A 22,610-nucleotide genomic window follows, 5' to 3' on the forward strand; every position below is an offset into this window, starting at 1 on the left:
GTTCATCGGGACGAACGACGAGAATGCCTCACGGGACTGAGCTATTGATGAAGACCAGCATCGGTGTAAGACCAACAGTCTCATACACATTGGCGTAGTCGTCGCCTCATCTTGGCCAGTCGCCGGCATAGTAGACGACTTCGCCTCGTGGCTCGCTGGGAAGTAGCGATGATCTTATGTCACTTTCCCTTGATCGGACTCCGGGACTGAACCGGCCTCTGAGCATGCAAAGGCGATGGAAACACTTCATCAATATGAGCAAGGACTTGTGAGTGGCCCGACGACAGACAAGCTACAACCGAGCACCAATCTTCGTCTAGGCCAAGTGGCTGGCTCAGGGACGTGCCATCACGTTTTTGCATCATGGGATCGTCCTTTTTAGGCCTTTTTTTGCGTGCACCCACCAGAACTCCAGAAGGCTTCGCACACTTTTCCGCATACATACGCTCCCAGGGCCCATGTTTTGCATAATAGATGGAAGAACTTTTGTTCAACGGTATTATTATAAACCCATCGCATGGAAATACATTGCCAAACGCAAACCGTATCATGTAACGTCACCCATCTTTATTTATATTTCCGTCATGGCTCTCCGCAAAGGAACCATCATTATCCCATTAAGAATCTCTGTCAATTATCAATGAAAATATCACAATTCACACCCCATGTCCAACAGAACTACAGAATCTGACTATCCACTCTTGCGGTCCAATGAATACCCATATGCGAGAAGAGGATACAAGGGCAACAAGACAGAGCTTCAGAAACTCAAACACGGGCCCTAATCACGATGACGTCACGGGCCTTGCAGCTGAAGAAGATTTGAGTGCAGTTGATAAGATGCTCCCATTATTACCAATGAGCATTAAAGGGGTTACTGATCAAGGGGACAACCTCTCGATGTGCCATACTGTACCCCCATCTACTTCTCGCTGTTTATACTGTAGCCTGTTTATATCAGTGTTATGTGTTAAAAACTATATTTTCATGTTCAGAGATATATGAGGGTTTTGCCAAATTCAAACAGGGTGAGTAAAAAAATCAGAATGGATGATAAAATAACATGGTCTATAAAAGATACCGGTCATGCAGACGAGACTGCTGTCCTTGCCAGAACTCAAAAAGATTTGGTGTCAATCTATAGCCACCCCAGTAATCAGGTTTTGGGATGAAGCTACTGCAGACACAGAAAACAGTAATCCGGTTAAAAGAATATAAATAAATAAAGGATTTAATAGCTAACATACACCAGCTAACTAGGCTCATTTTATGGTTGTTGAACTTTGTCATGCTTAACTTTTACAATCTGCTGCGGACAAACAATCATGTAAGTAGGGTGAAAAGTCGGTTAAACAAACAGTGAAGTTGGCAAAAGCTGGTTAAACAAACAGGGTTATCATAATCCACCGCAATGCCAATGGCAAAAGCTGGTTAGACAAACAGCGGAGGATCCTCGCAGTGGATACTTTGCAATTTGCATACCGTTGTTTTTACAAAATGATATGCAAATGAAGCTGCAGATATTCTAGGGTTATGATGCTTGCTCGGTTCATGGTCACAAATAAATAGCTATTCATGAAACAGGATTTATGGCTGTTGGCGTGTGGCTCTGCCTTTTGAATCTTTTAAGCTGATCCAATATTCTTGTTACCATTACCAGTGAAGTGGTAAAACATAAATAAACTTATGGGGAACAAAGCAGCTTAAGGTGAATTGTTAATACCAACAAAAGCATATAAATCCATGCAATTGGACACTAACTATGGCTATGGCCGACATGTTGACTCACCCATCGGAATATTTTTGCTCCAATTCCTTGTATGCCTGTTGAAGAATGTCCCTTCCAGCAATAACAGTGCTCTACGAGTAGCATAATTAATATTGAATTTTGTTTCCAGGCATGCTGAGACGTCCATTCATCTTTCAAGTAAAAGATGATAGTATTTGTAGGTATACAGTAGTAAACTAGAAACAATACCTGCTTGCTGACTATGGCACCAAGCTGACTTCCACGTGGGCGGCTGTGGAAATACTTCTCAGATTCTTCTAGTGAAACTTTCTGAACAGACCCTTCAACTCTTACCTGCATGACAATAAAGCTCAACACCAGCTAAAGAGGACTCTCCACATGCACAATTTTCTTTCAGTAAAACACAGGTTATTCGACAGGAGTGTTGAAAATAACAATGAACTGAATACCTGAATGAATTTACAGCAATGTGCAATAAATTGGTATTCAGTACAGTATTTAGTTTCGAAAACCGAAAAAATGGTGTTCACCAGCACTAAACTGGAAAACAGAACAAAAAAACATGCACTTTATTGCCTTGGAAGTGCCATTAATATTTCTGTGAGCAAATATGCAACTTGTATTTCCTGGAGGCCAACGGCCAGTACAGTACAGGTGTGTTAAATATGCAGAAAACCCCATACAACTGGGAAAATACACATGAGAAGTATATACAATTAACAATTTCAACTTGCATACCCTTCCAAAAAAAAATTTAACCTTCTTGAGCAAATTTTGTTAAGGTAACTAGTTCACCTAGGCACAATATCATGTTTGCTTCACATATTGCATGCTAATTTGGTCAATACTGTACTGAAGTCTTATTTGGTAAATCTGATGCTTAGTTTTAAAAACCACATATTGCTAAAAGAAATACCGGACCTAATTACCAAATATACCACATCAACATCACTACATTTTACATTTCTTAATAAATGAATACATCAAACATGTCAATTGATTGACCAATAACAATTGACTGTTGACATAAATAAGATGGAACAAGAAAATGGGGAATTATTAAATACAGGTTAGAATTTGGCAAAGCTGGTCTCGGTTGGCTCAACTGATGGTGCATGGTTGGACGGGCCTCCATGACATGAAAACCTTCAACTAAACTATGTTTGAACTGGGAAGCAGAGCTAGAGGCTGTTAACAAATCCCACATCCCAGTGTGCACAAGTCTTGAAAGGCAGATACTACTCGAATAGTGACATTCTCAGTAAAGAAATAAAAACAAACTAGCCAGCAGTCACATTTGGAGAACAATTCTAACCATGAGGGAGGGCTGATAAGAATAATCGGAAATGGTAGTGGTACGGAATAATACGGTGGCAAGACAATTAAAGCGTGTGCAGGGGGTGGGCGGCTATGAAAGGTGCATAGTCTGTTTTGGTAGGTGTCTCCTGAATGAAGTGATATATTATGGATATGTTTCTCTTGTGTTCAAATATGCTTTGCCAATTTTCGGCAGCCTATGATATTTTGGTCTTTTGTTTGATTGGTTACCTATGGAATCTTGCCCACCACATCACATCCCCTTCACAATTATAACCAAGGGCCAAGGAATCCTTAGCCAATTTTTTGGCTAGGAAAAAAATTGGTAGGGCATGAATTGGCATGAACCAAACATAGCCTATTAGTTTTGACCGAGAATATTGATGGAAGGGAACATGAGGATTTTGGGCCGTGTACTCTGTTCACTCAGCATACAGAATGAATCTGAGGAACGCCGACGGTAGGACACTGATAACCATATCCTCATCTGGCAATGTCTGAAACCTGCTATGGACTGAAGGTTCGATCGGATTTTCACTGTTTCTGGTGGAAGGTTGTGCATGAATCTATTCCAACTAAAGATATGCTTAATCAAAGTCATATTGAGTTTCTACCCAATCATGTGGTGCAGATAATGAATCTAGTGCACGTGCTAGTCTACTGCACCTTTGCCCGATGCTTTTCAACGTCAATGAAGCAGATTGGCTGCCGCCTTTACATCCGATTATGTCAGGCGTAGAAAATGTTGCGATCATACTCCATGGAATGTGCTCTCTGGATGGTGAAGAAACGAGGCGAACATGGTGAAACTCTCATGGATAAGAGTCTTTTGGGCAAGGGACAGTGCGGTGAATTTTGTGCAGGTGCTGGAAACTGAGAAGCAAGCTGTTTTCCTTAGAAGTGCTGTGTGGTTAAGACCAACATCGATGTACATGAAGTGCAATGCAGACGGCTCCTACCAGGGGAGCATGAAGGAGCTGCTGGTATGGTCATGCGAGATTGAACTGCAGGTTTCGTGTTGGCCAGGGCAATCTAGTCCAAGCACACACTAAACCCGATTGTTATGGAGGCTCATGCATGCAGGGATGGTACGCTTCTTGCGCTTAAATTGGGTGTAAGGTGTTCAATTGAGAAAACTGACTATCAAGGTCTGTCAGGTTTTCGGAAAAATCAGGATGGTGTCCAACAGATATCCTACCTATCTTGCACGAGATCATGGACCTCAGAAAGAATTTTGATGACTTAGACATACGTTGTATCCACGGACAGTAGGGATGTCCATTTTATACACTCCCAAGCTCATGTGAGAGTCAGTAAGACCCTTAACTCTAAACCGTTCACTTTAAACGCTCCAACTATCAAAACCACTTTCTTTTCACCCTCGGTTGGTCTTACAAGTGGTTTTGGCTGACGTCGGTGATGTGTGTAGTAATTTCACTAACAGCACACATGCGGACCTAGCAAGCCATGTCAAAATTTGGCAAGAGCTCATGAGCCAGTGCCTACTCTACATCTTCTTCCCTCTCGTCAGCTTGGTCCAGAGAAAATCCAACAGGAGATGAGCCCCTTGTTCTCACCTCCGCTCCGCTTGTTCTCCGAGCACGTGGATATTGTGTCAGCGGGGCACGGTCAAACAGGAGCTTCATCGTCCTTACTGACTCCAGCGCTGCACCTTGGTGGCCAGGGAAACACCGGAAGGGTGAGCAACACCAGCAGGCTGCAGGCGAGTTTATCACCCCAACCCTCCAGCCCAGAAAGGGAGAAAGTATATCAAGAAAGAGATTATTACTTGATGGATCAGCTTATAGATAAGTGCGGTAAAATCAGATTATGATGAAAGGGAGAGAGCCTATTTCACATACCCGACACCAAGCACAGTTATAGTTATCAAAAGGAGTAACATTCTGTTAGTTAGTCTTAGAGAAGCTTCATTATATGTGAGAGAGGCTGTTTCTGTTATCTATTGATGACTTTCACCTCTTGCTACTGGAAGAAATAAAAAATATCTTCCAATGCTACCACATGGATTGGTAAAATCACCTGCCGGTTCATCTCATTCCAGTAGAAAAGAAGTGCTGCATTTGAATTTTCGGATAAATCATGTGCCTTCTGACTACCATAATTTGTGTACCTGCACAAAATCCCATGAAAGCATAAATAAGAAAAAAAAAGTTTCGTGCTTCACTGGAATGGATAACTATTTGAACAGTAGTTTGTGACTTACCAAACAAATCCATGCTTATCAACACCTTTTAAAAGAACCATTCTTGAAGAACTGCACATAAATTAACAGGAAAGGCGATTATTATTCTAACACAACAAAGGTAATCAGATCCGTGAGCTGAAAGTATCATTTAGAGAACATAGAGAAGCGTACGGTTTTCCCGCCTTATTGACAGTAGTTAAAGCCATGGCATTTGGCTCGCGTAGGCCAGCAGTAACTGCTTCGTTAAACCATCTATGGAACTACAAGGAAACATTCATAAGAAGAAAATATTATTGAAAACTAGGCTGACCATTTCCAAAATTGCTTTAAGCTGACCGTACCTGGTTAAATGGACAAGGCATCACTTGATTCTCAGTAAGTTCTGGCGAAATGTAATTTTCCCTCAGAGATGAAATGTCTACTGATGGTGCTTTTCCAACTCTGACACACATCGAGGTGCCAGGATATGGAGGAAGTTCAAGGCCATATTTTCTCAAAATAGGTGGCGGAACAAACCTACCCCCCAGAAAATGGTGCGGGCCATTAAACTTTTTTGCACAGAGCTTTGGTGCAGTCAATGATACCTAGAGATTCCGCAATAACTTAAGAATTGAAATTTGGCATAGTTGAACAGTTATCTCTTATGCTGATACATGAATTCATCCAGAAATCTTAAGATGCTAACCAGCATATCAGGCTTAATCCCTCCTCCATTGATATCTCCCTCTTCTACATGCCACCCAGAAGGGATATCAACAGAGACAATTGGTAGTCTTTTCACTGAATCCCCAATAACACTCAATAAAAGAAGCCTTTGGATAAGATCATCAAATGGTGGTCGGGGTGTTCCTGAACAATAGTTTCCCGAAACAAAATCAAGTGAAATTAATGGAAAATATAATTGGTACAACTCAGGAAAATGATCATATAGCCTGTGAGTTCAATTCCATTCAGTTCACTCCAAATTTTAGTAATATTTTCTACTTAAGGATTATTCTTGTTTTCATAAGATTCTGTATAGGCCACTTGCTCCCAACACAACTCAATATAATTATATTCCAAATACAACTTGATAAGCGACAGTGATCCCATGTATTTACGAATAATCATGTTATGCATGAGTTTGGTCAAATTTGATTTTCTTTAAAAAATACTAGCAGTTTCCATTTTGAACATAATTCTTGTTTAACCTGAGAGCTCAACTGTTGTTCCGATAAGATTATGCATAAATTAGTCCTGACTTGTCCAAGCTATGTGTTATGTATACATTGTTCAGTTCCTCAACTCCTGACCCCAACACCATTGCTTCATTGAGAACACATTATTTCACAAATCATAGGGCATAGAATATTCACATGTTAGAAAACAAGGGAAGCCAGTAAATGATAAAATATCTGGCACAAGCTTTACTTAAAATCAGTGATCACAAATAGAACATCACAATAGGTTAACAGGTTATAAAAATTCTACTTACCATGAAATGAGAAACCAAACATTGCATCAATAACAATGTCAAACTGCCCAGATAAGTCCTGAGGTAGGTCTTCAACAGGTAGGAACGGGATAGCCAGTGCTTCAAGCTAAAGGACAAAGACTAAAATTATATTGCAAAAATAGGTGGCATACCAAGAAATTGCAGAGTATATGAGACTTTACTTGAGTAACAAGGCCAGAATACAGAGGTTTGGCTGTACGTTTTGGATAACAAACAGAGGGCTTATATCCGAAATGATAAAGATGACGAGCAGCTACCAGACCATCCCCACCATTGTTTCCTGGACCACAGATGATAAGAACCCTTGTGTGTTCACTCAACTTATAAACCTGTGTTGATCATGACAAAGTTCACAAACGGCAAATATTACTAACCAAGAATCAGTGTAAGAAGGTAAGTGAGAAGGCAAACATGCTCATGCACATAGATATCAGCTCAAACAAAACATCAATACTACCTTCTATGGTCGGATCACATCCCCATTTTTGTAGATAGCTAATGGGAGTTCACAAGTTTTAAGCGATCATCCACTATGTCGCCCAGTCATTTCTTACGAGCACCTCTTCTATTTTAGGGACATTTTTTATCATCCCACAGCAAGCTACTGTTGGTAGCCTAAAGCCCTAAATGGTCTAGTGCTAACAAAATTGCTCAGACAACTAACCTGCTAATTAGCACACCAACCATGACAACAAGTTCCACGACAGTTCCTGTTATGGTCATGGAGCTTGGCCCTGTGGCCGGTTGGCATGCCCAAGGCAGCAGCACACATCTTTATTAGTGAGGACATATGATAGAGATGATAATTAAATGCTTGGATATGTCTAGCGTCCCTTAAGGATACGAGAAGCAGTAGTTGCAGTAGGCAGGTGAAATGTGACTTGCATGAATAAGGAAAACCTAGGAGATTAGGACTTTAGGACAGATCTATCTTAAGAGTTCCAATTGATATCTTACTTGGATAAAGTTAGTCATCCTATATAACGGACTAGCGTGTAAAAAATTTAATCAATCAATAAAGAAAATCAAATAAGCCTCAGAGTTCCACATGAGGACGAGCCCTGCTACTTGGTTATTGAGGGTGAGTGCCCTATCCCTGCTTCTTGGTTATTGAGGGCGAGTGCCCTATCCCCAGTCTTCAGACCATTGTCCTACATACACAAACTACCCACTGTGGACCATAACAGTTGCAGGCCCTTTATTGTTCACAAAATAAACTTCTTTGTGGAGCTTTGACATCTTAATCTTAAAGAACATAACAAGTGAGTATTAACTAAACTTGTCAACCCAGTCATGCAATTGTTAAGGCTATATGGAATTGTAATCTGAGAGGGGGCAGAACAGCTTGTCTATTACAGGATCATCATCATCACCGAACAGCATGACTATTTGACCAAACTTATAAGTAAACACAGAATGACTATTTGACCAAACTGAAGTAAACAAGAGTGCTGAACCCAGTGACATTGAAACTTCCAATTTCAGTTCAAGAGCAGCACACAAAGTGCGATGTCTTTTACCTCCACAACGGCCGCCGCGACGCTCAGCCCAGCGAGCTCCTGCACGCACGCGCGGCCCAAATCAATCAAGTAGTTGTCACAGCCATAACATCCAACAAGCTCGAGGTTAATGACAGCTAACGAAAGGGGTGGTTCCCCTTCCCCGCCGCTTACCATGAGCTGGTCGACGCTGAAGCCGAGAGGCCCCATGAGCTGCTTGTCGATCTCCGCGGCATCGCGCTGCGAGAGGTACGTCACCTTCGCGGAGGCCGCAGCCGCCGCCGACGTCGCCAACGACTCCATGGTCCGCCCCGGCGTGCGGAAGGGAGCGCCCGCCGGCTCAGCGGCGGCGATGAAGGAGAGGGCGCGGCGGGGCGGGGGAGGGAGGCGGAGGTGGGGGCCTGGGTTTTGGGAGGGAGGAGGTCGGAGCGGAGGAACAGTGGGGGCGGCGGCGGTCGGTGATGGGAAGGTGGAGAGGAACAATGGCATAGCACGGGTGGTGGTGGCGAGAGCAGATTTGTTGAGGATTTTGGACGCGGCGGTCAGCATCCCGCGGTGGCGGGGACTGGACGCTGGCTCAGCCAGCCAGCCAGCCGGTGACGTGGCTCTAATAGGAACGACCGAACCGAACGGGTCAACTGGTCAAGGGCAACTGGTCTCTCTGGAACTCTCTCTTTCCCTCGCGACTTTCATGGTCCTGTCCTTCTCCCAGACGGCACCCCTCCCCTTCGCCGGCCGCAGAGGGGGGCTGGGGTACGGACTCGATCATATCGCTGAGCCATACGCCTTGAAGGCTCGAGCTGCTAACCCAAACTCACATAAAAATTTGAAAGAGCATCGGCGGCATTATGATAACTCAAACCTCGGGAGAGGTTTTAGGAGATTTTGGCATTTTGTCCTTTCTCGCTGAGTAAATAGTCAGAACCACAACGATCGAAGACACATGACTACCGGTTTTGCTAATTTTATCGTCAACACCACCGTTCGGAAAAGTTTTTGCACATTGCACCGATTTCGTTGTTAGTTGCGCCCACGGGTCAGGTTGATTGGACGGAGCTGGCATTAGAAGCACCTTTAATGGTTGGATGGAGACGCGCTTCCACAGTATGGCCGGAGTCGACGACGAGTTTGTTTGCCAGATCTCGTCGGAGTCAAGCAAGATGACAGCGATAGAAGAGGAGGAAGAACGTGGGGCTCCGGTAAGAGCTAGCTAGTTCCGTAGCAAGCCACCCCCTTCCCGATCCTCTCCTCCCTCTGCCCGATGCTCCTTGGCCGCCTCCCACCCTCCTGCGCCCGCTTCGCTTCCCCCTACCCTTGGGCCACGTCGAGCGGCGGTGCCATGCTCCCCTCTGCCACGGCCGCCGCCACCAACTCACTCCGCCTCCCTTGTCCTTGAGCCGTGCAGCACGCTTGTGACCTGCTCCCCTCCACCTCAACCTTCGCCACAACATTTTACCTCCTCCTCGATCCTGGACTACGGCGGAGTCTAACGGGCGCCGCCACAGGACCACTACTTCGCAACCCGAGCAACGCGTTGATGCATGTTAAATGCATGCATGAACTTTGTTGCTACCATGTGTTGCTTATTACGTCCATGATATTGAAATCACTTTAGATGTTATCATCAATGTTTAAATGATTTAGGGGATTGACCTAAACAACAGCAGATCAGCTCAGGATTAGAGGGGAAAACATTGCTGGAGCCGCTGATGGCATTAATCTAACTAGGCGACGTATCCGGTGAAAAACCCGGTCCAATGAAAACCTGCAGACTTCCGCTTTGAGCTGTTAGATCAATAATACACGGTTCGGATCACGGGTGGAAATCGTCAGCCCACTTAAACGGTTTTTTCCGCAAAACCCCCTGCCTAAATCCTCACCTCACGTAACGATACAAGTGAGAGAAACGGTTCGCAAAAAAAAGAAGAAACTCCCGTTCGTCCCCATGACCCCATCTCTCTCCAACCCGATCTTGAGGCGACGCCGGCGAGCGGCGACCCACCTCTCTCCTCACGATGGCACCCCACCACACCCCTCTCCTCGGCCTCCCTACACCTGTATTTCCTAGAAGGTGGCCGGTTTCCCAACCTCTCCTAGTGATGGCCAATCGGAGGCCATGGCGGCGCTGGCCCCATGCGATGGCCGATGGCGCGGCATCACGACCTGGCGGCGCCGATGCGGCCCAACGAGGTGGCGGCAGCGTTGGCCCCACGAGGAGGCCACTCTTCGGTCGGGCGCGACGGAGACCACTGCGACCTGGCGCTACCCCCACCCTACGGCCAGGCGCAACGGCTGCGACCTCCTCGGTCTCGTTTTCCTGGCGGCGGCAGCGCTGAGCCCAATTACTGATCGCGTGGTACTGCACTCAAGCGATGGCGACCTGTACGCCCTGGATGGTTGTTGTTGTGTGTTTGATGCATGTTGCTGGCTATATTGGTTTGCTGTACACCTGATGCACTGAATTCAAGTTGCCGTTTTGCTGGGACTGAATGAAGGCAAATGTTGGTGTTGCTGGCATCTTGGAGGGCATCGAAGGCGACAACTTCAGCAGCATTTTCATCTCTAATGTTTATGGGCACTGAAAGTTGATGTTTTGCTGTAACTCTTCATCATTTTTGGATGTATAAAATACATGTTGTGCCCGAACCAATGTAAATGTACAGAAAAATCTTCAATGAAATGTGAATGTACAGGAAATATTTCTCAAAGGCAGCCTGGTACTCAAGATCATTTGCTGCATGATTTTAATTAGATGGAATTTGTAGTTCCCGTGGAAGCTATCTTCTAGTTTGTTTTTGAGATGGAATTTGTAGTGCCTATACATCCAGTGCATGTTTCAAAAGATTGTTGTCTAGTTCATGGCATATATGCACCGTGCCTCACTTTTAACATGGAGTTTTGAAAACAATCTGCAATTTCAAGATGTTGGACAGTATCATGGCAGGGAACAGCAAAGATTTCCTTTTAAATTCACATTTATTCAAGTATATCGATTTGAAGAACCAATGCAAGCAACACATTGATTCAGGTACATCAAAACAGCAAGGGATCTATGCCTTGAATCAGGTCTGTACAGCAAAGCTACAGGACAACATATGAAAAATCCTGTTCGGCTGTTCAGCAAAGCAACAACTCTGTTTTATTCAGCAAAATAGCAGGTTCAGTAGTAATGTAGCTTCAGGAACTTTCTTCAGCAAAGGAACATGTGCAAATGCAGGCCACCGTCGCATGGAGAGTGGACGAAGCATGGGGCTGTCGTGGCATGGAGTCTGGAGGCTAAGCCATCGCCTAGTGGATGTGCGCCACAGCAGGGCAGCCAAGCCATCGCCTACTGGAGGTTGCGTCACATTGGTCGTGGAGGTTGCAACCATCAGGTTAGCGCCGCCGCCGCCAGTTGCGCCTGGTGTAAGCGCTTCCGTGAGCGCGCGGGAGGAAGGGGAGGAGAGTGCCCAGGGAGAGGCCACCGCCTCCAGCACGTGGGCCACCGACAAGTCGCCGTCGCTAAGGAGTGGCGCCGAGGTCGGAAGGAGCGCTGAGGACGCTAGGGAGGAAGGACTAGTCGTGGGTGGGGATTAGGGAACGAGGGGATTTCTTTCATTAGGTCGCCGGTAGTAAAAGACGGGAGGGTTTTCGCAAAAGTGCGTTTAAGTGGCTCGAGGGATCCCACTTCTGATCTGAACCGTGTATTCTTGATCTAACGGTTCAAAGCGGAGGTTTGCAGGTTTTTATTGGACCGGAGTTTTCATCGTCGCCATCTAACTATGCAGTAATTGTTGGGACTCCAAGTGTAGAGTGATGTAGCAAGTATAATCTTTTCCCTAGGTGGCTTTTGGTTGTGGTATCTTTCTGTTGCCTCGCTCTTGCCCTGTGTTAGGGTCTCGCTTGGATTTAGAGGAGAATTAACAAGAACACAGGAGAGAGGGAGAGATACGCCACCCACTGGGTGCGTCCGTTTCTGCAGTTCGGTCAGGTTCTGGTCCATCGACGAGGAAGGAAACACACACAGTCCAGCACTTATACAACTCCACGCAACTCACTCACGCCACCCATTCTTCGCCAGCAAATTTCCGATTGAGCTTCCTCTGTCTTTGCGGCCTGGCTGGCTCCTTCTCAGCTGTAGTGGGCCGAGGGGTGTCGAGGCCCATGACATCCCCCCCTCCATCAGAAACAGTTTGTCCCCAAACTGAAGCTCCCCTGAAACGTGCCCGTAATTCAGTTTCCTCTTCCCAGGTCGCATGAGAATCAGGAAGAGTCGACCACTGGACGAGCACTTGTTCCACCTCCTTGCCCTTGAGCATGGCGCGGCGACGTTGGAGCAGCTTGACAGGAACAGCATAGCGGCCCAAGTGATCATCGCAAGGGGGAAGATCTGGCAATGAACACTTCGAAGGAGGTAAGCTAGCACGAAGCAAAGACACGTGCATTACCGGATGTATTTTGGAGGATGCCGGGAGCTTGAGCTGATAAGATACGTCTCCCACAGGTTTCTCAACTTGAAAAGGCCCATAATACCGAAAGGACAATTTATGATTTGCCCTTGGCGCTACCGAAGTCTGCACATATGGTTGGAGTTTGAAAAACACCCAATCACCGGGGCTGAACTATCGGTCAGTGCGCTGCTTGTCGGCCTGAAATTTCATGCGCTGACGTGCACGGTGCAGATGCTGCTGAAGCACACGAGACATCACTACTCGATCCTGAAGCCACTCGGCAATGTTCTGCACACAATGATGCGGCTCTGTCAATAATCCAGTGCAGTTTGGACGGTGGCCATAAAGTGCTTCAAACGGGGATGTCCCAATCGCTGAGTGAAGAGAAGAATTGTACCAAAACTCGGCTAAAGCCAACCAACTGGACCACTTAGAGGGACAAGTATGCACATAACACCGAAGATAGGTTTCCATACATTGATTGACTCGCTCTGTCTGACCATCGGTCTGCGGGTGATAAGCTGAACTCAATCGTAACTCGGTCTTGGATAGCTTAAACAGCTCCCGCCACACCCGACTCGTGAAAATGGGATCACGGTCCGACACAATTGCCACTGGAAAACCATGAAGTCTGAAGACATGCTTCATATATGCGTGCGCCACTTGAAGGGCTGAATACGGGTGAGATAAGGGCACAAAGTGACTGTACTTGGTAAGTTTGTCTACCACCACCATAATTGCATCATAACCAGAGGAACGGGGCAAGCCATTGACAAAATCCATTGTCACCACTTCCCAGGCTGTGCGAGGAATCTCTAGTGGTTGCAGCAGCCCTGGGGTCTTAATGCGCTCGGGTTTGGCCTGTTTGCAAACATCACAAGCAGACACAAACAATTTGATATCTTGTTTCATACCTGGCCAAGCAAAAAGCTTGCGAAGCCGGTGGTATGTGGCATGAAACCCCGAGTGACCACCCATAGCACCAGAGTGGAAGTTCTTCAGAAGTTGTTGTTGTACTTCAGAGTTTGAACCCAACCAGACACGATCTTTGAACCGAAGCAATCCGTCTTGACAAGAGTAATGAGGAGGCAGCAGCTCACCACGCTCAGCTTTGCGCAACAACTGACCAGCAAAAGGATCAGTTCGGTAGCCTTACTTGACATCCGTAAGCCACGATGGAACACAAACCGAAATGGCACAAAGCGAGGGATGCACCCGTCGAGACAGGGCATCAGCTGCTTGATTTGTAGAACCCTTCTTGTACTCGATACGGTATTGCAGACCCAACAGCTTGGTCAGGGCTTTCTGCTGCCACGGTGTAGTTAGGCGTTGATCATCCAAGTGGGCGAGGCTGCGATGATCTGAACGAATGACAAATTCAGACATAAGGAGGTATGGACGCCAGCGATCCACGGCCATTAAGATTGCCAGGCACTCTTTCTCGTAAGTAGACAACCCCTGCAAACGAGGTCCTAATGCCTTACTAAGAAAAGCAAGAGGGTGGCCAGATTGCATCAATACGGCACCAATTCCTTTGTCCGACGCATCCGTCTCAATGACAAAAGTCTTGGAAAAATTGGGCAGTGCCAAAACTGGAGCTGTAAGAAGAGCTTGCTTAAGAGCACAAAACGCAGCCTCATGGGTGCCAGTCCAAACGAAAACAGTGCCCTTTTTTAGAAGATCTGTGAGAGGGCGACTAAGAACACCAAAGTTGCGAACAAATTTACGATAGTAGCCGGCCAAACCCAAGAATCCACGGACCTCTTTCACACACTCCGGGGTAGGCCAAGATTGCACCGAGTCAAGATTCTTGCCATCAGTAGCGACTCCATGGGCGCTGATAACATGCCCCAGATATTTCAGTTCAGGTTGAGCAAATGAACACTTCTTCCGTTTCAATTTCAGATCATGCTGATGAAGCATTTGCAGAACAGCACGCACATGTTGCACATGAGTTTCGAGAGATGGGCTATAAATCAATATGTCATCGATAAAGACCAAGACGAAACGGCGAAGGAACGGGGCCAAAATTGAATTCATTGCATTCTGAAACGTTGCCGGGGCACCTGTCAGGCCATAGGACATCACTTTGAACGCATAGTGGCCCTGATGGGTCTGAAAAGCTGTTTTATGTTCATCAAGAGGATTCATACGAATCTGATGGTAACCTGCACGCAAATCAAGACTAGTGAACCAGCACGCGCCCGAGAGTTCATCCATGAGTTCATCTATAACCGGAAGAGGAAACCGATTCTTTACCGTGATTGCATTCAAGTGTCTGTAATCAATGCAAAAACGCCACTCGCCGTCTTTTTTCTGTACAAGTAACACTGGCGAGGCGAAAGGGCTGGAGCTGGGCTGGATGATACCTTGAGTTAACATGTCCTGGACTTGCCGTTCAATTTCATTTTTCTGAGTAGGGTTGTAACGGTACGGGCGAATATTCACAGGTTTGGCGCCCGGAAGCAGGGGAATTGAGTGATCGAAATCCCGGTGAGGCGGCAACCCGTGCGGCTCCTCAAACACATGCTCAAATTCGTGTAACAAAGCACCCACTGGTGGAGGAATCGGGCTCTCTGGTGGTCGATCACGCACCTCCGATAAATGCACAACATGACAAATTGCATGCCTCTTGTCCAGTGCCTGAATCTGATGCAGAGTAATACTACGACATTGAGCAATTTGAGGCAAAACACCGTGCAACCTCACTGTACTACCATGATAGAATAACTGCAAGGACTTAGACACCCAGTCAATCTGTGGATTGTACTCCTCTAACCAATCCATGCCCAAAATGACATCGTAACAACCCAAGGGTAAAAGCTTGAAAGTAGTTTGAAAATCACAACCCTCTGTCCACCATTGACAATCTGACACTTGGTGTGTACAAGGCATGATCCCACCATTCGCAATCTGAACCTTCAGAGGGCAAGGCACCGCCTGAATGCCAAGCCATTGTGCTGCCAAAGTAGAGCTTAAGAAACTATGGGAACTCCCAGAATCGACGAGCATCAACACTTCTTGTTGTCTTATCATGCCCCTCAAACGAACTGTATTCGATTTAACAGCCCCACTGACCGCCGCCAAAGAAATGACACACAATTCACTATGATCCTCCACTGTGCCAGACTCAGATTCCTGTAAATGCAACAGATCGAGCAACTCTTGAACGACATGAAGTTGTACGGTTGCTGAGCAGACATGACCTGGTTGCCACTTCTCCCCACAGACAAAGCAGAGACCCCGAGCCCGACGGTAAGCCCTCATGGTTTTCAGCTTCTCCTCCGCACCATAACTCGAACGAGTGTCGCGAGATAGACCAGAAGCACGGCGATCATCTGGTGGTGCTGCCGGAGGTGGTGGACACTGTGCACGAGGAAAGCCTGGTGGTGGAGGTAGGGGAAGCGCTGTTCGGGGAACCGAACGAGGCAACGAAGGAAACTCCTGACGAACCGGTACCACCGGCACTGGAGACTCCACTTCGTTACGCCCCAGTGTGAGAGCCTCTTCCTGCAACACAGCAAGAGAGACTACGGTGTCCAAGTCGGGCGGACGATGGAGCATCACCACCACTTTGATCGGCGCGAGCAGGCCATCCACAAATTGAGTAACAAAATACAATGGATCCCAAGATGCGTGATGAGCACGCAGACGGTGCATAGCAGCATTGAATTGTTCAGCATACTCTAACACAGTACCTGTCTGTCGAAGCCTGGAGAACTGACGGACGTGTTGTTGAAACTCTTGTCTGCCAAATTTCTCTTGAATCGCCTCCACAAACTGATCCCAAGTCCTGGCACGGAGATGAGCTTGTGACCATTGCAACCACAGTTCAGCGGCACCCGAGAAATATACCACTGCTGTATCAATCCACAGCTCCCGGTGGACTCCGCAGGCACGAAAATAGGCCTCGCTCTTGAGGCGCCAGTTCACCGGATTCTCGCCATCGAAGGGGGGAAATTCCAGACGCGAGTTAGTGCCTGTAGAAGCATATGCCGAGCGGAATTCAGATGAAACAGGATCGGTGGGAAAATCGGACGTACCCTTGTCCGGAGTCGGCGATGGGGAAAATTCCCCAAAAGCCAAACCCCGTGGAATCGATGCAGAATGGTGGCCTATTGGCCCGAGCCGAGCCGTGGCTCCCGAATCCCCGGCAAGCGTTGAGATCCGCGCAGAACCAAGCGATGGAGGCGGCTCCTGCACGCCCGATGTTGCCGTGGCCGCCTGCGCCAACTTGTCGATGGACGAACGCAAATCCCCGAGCTCTGATTGCAGATTTGTGACGGCTTGATCCACCCGCGGCTTCCAAGCGGTGAAGTCGAGGATCGCGGGCTTGAGACCCTCCAGAGAATCAACCTTCGCCGTGATGTGATCCAATTTGGCGAGGTGGGACGACTGCGACTGCACGGCGGCGAGGAGCTCCGCCATCTGACGCTGAGTCTCGAGGTGAGCCATCTCGCGTGTGAGAGGCGCCAGGATCAAGGAATCTGATACCAGATGTTAGGGTCTCGCTTGGATTTAGAGGAGAATTAACAAGAACACAGGAGAGAGGGAGAGATACGCCACCCACTGGTTGCGTCCGTTTCTGTAGTTCGGTCAGGTTCTGGTCCATCGACGAGGAAGGAAACACACACAGTCCAGCACTTATACAACTCCACGCAACTCACTCACGCCACCCATTCTTCGCCAGCAAATTTCCGATTGAGCTTCCTCTGTCTTTGCGGCCTGGCTGGCTCCTTCTCAGCTGTAGTGGGCCGAGGGGTGTCGAGGCCCATGACACCCTGGCCCTCTCCTTTTGAAGAACGGTGCGATGAACGGAGAACAGACATGGCTTGGAATGAACAAAATTTGAAGTTTGTGCGAGTTACTTGTGTTGAATAACATTGTAGTTAGTTCGCAGTGTTACTGATCATACATCGATCTATCTTGGCTAACCGATTAGCTTTTATGGTAATAGTTAATAGGTACTCCCTCTGTTTTTAAATACGTCTTAGGTTTGTTCAAAGTCCAGATTCTTAAACTTTGACCAAACATATATGAAATGTACCAACATGTACAACTCTATATTAGTTTCATAATATACTTACCCTATGTTGTAGATATTGGTACATTTTTTTTATTTTTTTATTAACTTGGTCAAATTTTAAGAAGTTTGACTTAGCATAAAGATAGGAGTTCTTATATTTAGGAACAAAGGTAGGAAGTTTGAAGCCTACAATGTTTAAGTGTGAAATGATCTGACTGCAGGCCCAACGATCTGTCTTGGCTAATCGATTAGCTTTTATGGTAATAGTTAATAGGTACCACTCCATTTTCAAATATAAGAAGTTCTAACTTTGCCATAAATCAAACTTCTTAAAGTTTGACCAATTTATAGCAACACCCCCACAATAATTGCACATTTTTAATTCCACAAAAAAAATACTTCCCAAGTATTTCAATTCCAGGTGTACAGCCATATATGGTATATAATTTTTTTGACACAAAAATATGGTACATGTACATTTTATGGTATATGTACCATGTTAAGAATATTATGTTGCGGAAATACGGTTACTTCATTACAATAAATAACGCAGAATAGATCACACATTTTCATCTTTGTACACTGTCCGTTCCAAAATAAGCGACTTATATATCTACATCTACACTATTATTTAATCTTTATTTAAGGCACATGTACGATTAGTCCATCGTACGTGGCCTCCACCCTCGCGCACGAAAAAAAAAATCAGGATCGCTGACCTTTCACTTCCGCGCCGACAAACGGCCCGATCTACCACACCACCTAACCTCGCCGCGCCTCCTCACCGCGCCGCCGCTCCTCTGGCCATTTTCCACGGCGGCGGCGGAAGCCGTCCCCTTCTCGCCGCCTCCTCCTCTGTCTTTCCCTCCGCCGCACCGCCTCCCTGCGACACAGCCTGCTCTCCCCGCCTCAACCCGACGAAGAAATCACCCCGCACCGACTTGCCCTCCAGTGTGTTCGGCGACCTCCACGTCCTCCGCCGACCCGAGCGTAGAGCTGCGGGCGCTCTGACTGCTTGAGTCCTCCCCGTTACCAATGGATTGAGGAGGCACCGGGGCGGCCACGACAGCCGCTGGGCACGCGGGAGGCGAGGCGGCCGCGACCGCTGCCAGGCGCGCGTGAGATGCCCTTCTTCCACCTCTTCGTATTCGATCTCCCCCCCTCCCCCCCCCCCCTCTTTCCACTTATTTCTGTCGGTTCTCCCTCGTATTCTTGGTTTGTTTGTTCAATTGTTTGTCTGATTGATTGGGTTGTTTTGTTTGGTTCTATCTTCTTCGTTCTGCAGCAGTGTGTTCGCTGTGTGACTTTCATACGAAATTCTCTAACCCCTTTGCCTAGATCAAGGTGTTGTTTTGATGATATCTGAAACTTGCTGACTACTTTGAACAGACATAGCTCTGATGTTGATTTTAAGTTCATAAATTAGAGTAAAAGCAAAGGGGTTAGAATATTTCGATAGAGAACTCGAGGATACGATAGACTAGCTTGGTACGCGCGCTTCGCCGCGCTGTTGACAAAATTAAAGCGATCAGGCGATATTCTTTTGTGTTTTCTGAGACAAACACGCATAGATAAATTGGAACAACAACAATCAACAACTAACACACACAAGCAAGCCAAACCAGTGCCCATGAAGACTTGTGTTTACTCTCAACGCAGGCTTCCATATCAGCCTCTGAAATGAGAAAAGAACTGTTCGAAAATTAACAAAATATAGAAAATTATCATACGGAGTAGTTCACTTTTTGTTAACTGTTGGAATCACAAATACTATCTAAGGAGATCTAATGATACTCAGGAAAAAAACAATCAGGGCAACAAATTTTCCTAATTGGAACACTAATCTGTAAACCAGCTAAACGTAGGAAAGCTAGATATCAAGCATAGTAGTGATTTTGTCTATTATGCAGTATTGAACTTTCAGATCAAGAAACATAAACTTTGCTAAAGCAAATATTCAACTTACAAAATGGATTCAGGTCCTATATAGCAATGGCACATCACGAGAACAGTAGATTAACCACAGTATTGAAGTTCATAGAAGCGCATAGACATAAACATATGTGCTAATGAAGTCGGATCCAAGAGGGACACCAACCTCGATGTGATCTGCCTCCCTCGAAACTCCCGACCAGCAATTGGCTTCTACATGCAACAGCTAACGAAGTCATCAATTACTTAATAATAATCAGCTATTTGATGCAAGCCTAGAAACCCTGATCCAGATTATCTGTGTCATCGAGTAGATAACTCGACATAGAACTAATACTACTCACTCCGATCGATATTAATTGTCAAAATATTACATGTATCTAAACGTTTTTTACGCATAGATACATCCATGTTTGGACAAATTTGAGACAATTAATATGGATCAGAGGGAGTAATATAATGTATCTAGTAGACCAATTCAATGTGAATCTTTCAATGGAATAGTGGATATATGTACCACACAGGAGAGGCATACATATACAACGGATCATCTGTTACGATCTTTCAAAAGTGACCTGGTAACCAATGATAACTAATAAGTCACAAACTTCAGAAAGGGATTGCATAGAAAATGCATGATGGACTTGCAATAGCAATCATGATGTACACAAGTATATTTTCCTCCTTGCATGCAAAATGAATTTGTTTTACGCGAAATAAATATTGAAATTTATCCGCTATGGCGTTTTGAGTGCGGGCGTGCCAGTATACCATTGTATACAATTAAACTGATATTAACACATGGGAATAGGAAAATTTGTATTTTATCGATTCTTGACAATTTTATAAATTCCCTTTTCACATGTATTTTCTGAAGTGCGCCTAGATAATTATCTGACTTTGACGATTCTTGATTCCTAGAGCCTCGGAAGAACTCTAGTTAATTACATCCGCTATGTATCTACTCATGGAACACCTCCGATTAAACTACATCAAACATTCGGTGGTCATCTTTGTAAACTCTTGGACTCAGGTCATCACAAGGTTATGCAGCCAAACAAAACACAAGCACACGAGAGACACATGTTTTAACGTGGAAACCCAATTCGGGAAAAAACCACGGCGGCGCGGAGGCCAAATGCACTATATGATTGTGTTTACATATAAGGGGTGTTACAATCATCTTGTCCCATATAGCTGTATGGGATCTGATTTTAAAATGACTTTTCAATATAATTGTTCCTATCTGACTTGTCGATCACAAACGGCACATTAATGGTGATGCACCGATATTCTTTTGTTGCTTCATGTATGTAGCATGTAAACGGTGATGGTGGTTGCTAGAGGCATGCAAGATTAACTCATGATACTTCAAAATAGAATTGATCTTTCTTTTTCTTGTCCCTGTGACCCGCCTATGAAGTAGGGACATCTTGCAATAATCTCTTATGTGTATGTATGCTATCCATTGGCCACGATGTACACACGTTTCGTAGAACATCGTGCCTTGGGGCTTTGCCCTTTCCAACCGACAATCCTTGGGAACAAAATGGAGATCTTCATGTGGAGATACAAGATGCCTAGCAGCCGTTTGCCTTATCTTCACAAATGAAGACTGATCGCCCGCGTGATGCTGTTGACAACGATTCTGGCGTCGCACATTAAATAATATGGTAATTATATGAGAAGATATTTTTAGATGGCAAACTTCGTCTGATGCAAAATAAAGGGTGAACCTATGAAATACAAATTAATTATCATAACAAGAAACACCGATGTTGCGAGTGTGGCATAAGGAAAAGGACCATGTGCAATAATTAAGTAACCTCTAAATCAGCTATTATAGCTGATAATCCCAATTCCATCGTGATCAAGCCTGACCACATACGTGGGTGCATATACACGTGGGTTAGTGAGGCTAACCATTGATACTAATCAGCCCATGACCATAAACAAAGACGCCCAGCCCATCTTAATTAGCATGCATGCAAAAGTGGACTAGCTAGTATGAGATTAACAATTAAGGCTAATCAGCCCATGCCCATCAAAGAGACACGCACGGTGCTGCAGACCTGGCTGGCCGGCTGCATTAGCCCAACTAATTAATCAGCTTGCCATATTCTGCATGCAGTAACTAATCCTCCTAGCGATCAGACTGGTCAAGGCCCGTTGCTCCCCACGATGTCCTGCTGCCGACTTTGTTCGATTAATAGAAAAAAGAAAGAAAGAGATAGCTCTGCCAAACGTCCATGATCGGCAGACGTGTGCACGTCGCCGGCTGAAACTCAGTCTCCCCTGCCTATAAATACAGAGGAGAAGATCGACCTGCGGCTGTCTGCTCACATTATTCACCACCTGTGCACATACATACTTGCTCCTATCAATCAACTAACGCCAAACGCTGCTGCTGTACTCTACACACGCATACACCTTTCCTCCTCCTGTTGCTTGCTGCTTCCCATCTGCTAGCTCAGGCACGCCGGAGGACTCAACGTCGGTAGCCTTCAACAAAGGTGAGACATGGTGGTTTGGTAATACAAATTAGGACGCCTTCCCTTTCTTGCAATTCAGATATGGTTGCATATTTGGCTCTTGGTTTGAGCACATCATCACAGGCCAAGAAGCTTTTCATGATAGGATCAAGGATTTAGCGCTTGGTTTGGGCATATTGTCACAAATCGAGTGGCTTGTTCTTAGATTTACATATATATCTTGTTGCATATTTGGTTTTTGGCTTGGGCATATTGTCACGAGTCAAGAAGCACCTCATAATAGGATCAAGAATTATACTCTTGATTTGGGCATATTGTCACAAATCAAGAGGCTTATTCTTACATTTACATGTTGCATCATCGCTATAAATTGTTATAAACTTTCTACATGCTCTTGATCATGCTGCGCACGCGGGCATATTGTCACACGATGCTAGCATCAATACAAATGAGTCACACGGTG

The 22,610-nt window shown here is 45.7% G+C and overlaps 1 protein-coding gene and 1 long non-coding RNA gene across 3 annotated transcripts; both read right to left on the bottom strand.

The window, feature by feature from the left end:
• Positions 1–545: 545 nt before the first annotated feature.
• Positions 546–8,857, bottom strand: LOC100827801 (pyridoxine/pyridoxamine 5'-phosphate oxidase 1, chloroplastic). 2 transcript variants are annotated; one of them, XM_010236388.3, is made up of 14 exons: positions 8,442–8,857; positions 8,289–8,327; positions 6,930–7,097; positions 6,748–6,853; positions 5,959–6,122; positions 5,615–5,857; positions 5,445–5,533; positions 5,292–5,342; positions 5,108–5,198; positions 1,979–2,083; positions 1,790–1,860; positions 1,082–1,177; positions 895–948; positions 546–811 (listed from the first exon to the last, which is right to left on the bottom strand). In XM_010236388.3, the coding sequence occupies exons 1-14, from the start codon at positions 8,814–8,816 to the stop codon at positions 769–771; spliced, it is 1,695 nt and encodes a 564-aa protein (XP_010234690.1). In that variant the 5' UTR covers positions 8,817–8,857; the 3' UTR covers positions 546–768. The 2 variants fall into 2 exon arrangements, with proteins under 2 accessions (XP_010234690.1, XP_024317366.1); XM_024461598.1 differs by having other exon boundaries at positions 546–948; positions 8,442–8,855.
• Positions 8,858–19,204: 10,347 nt separating this feature from the next.
• On the bottom strand, positions 19,205–20,293 carry LOC112271438. Its single transcript, XR_002964374.1, has 2 exons — positions 19,822–20,293; positions 19,205–19,398 (listed from the first exon to the last, which is right to left on the bottom strand). It is a non-coding gene; the product is annotated as an uncharacterized LOC112271438 (long non-coding RNA).
• Positions 20,294–22,610: the final 2,317 nt, after the last annotated feature.

Source organism: Brachypodium distachyon, chromosome 3 (genome assembly GCF_000005505.3).
Source record: "Brachypodium distachyon strain Bd21 chromosome 3, Brachypodium_distachyon_v3.0, whole genome shotgun sequence".
NCBI classification, from domain to species: domain Eukaryota; kingdom Viridiplantae; phylum Streptophyta; class Magnoliopsida; order Poales; family Poaceae; genus Brachypodium; species Brachypodium distachyon.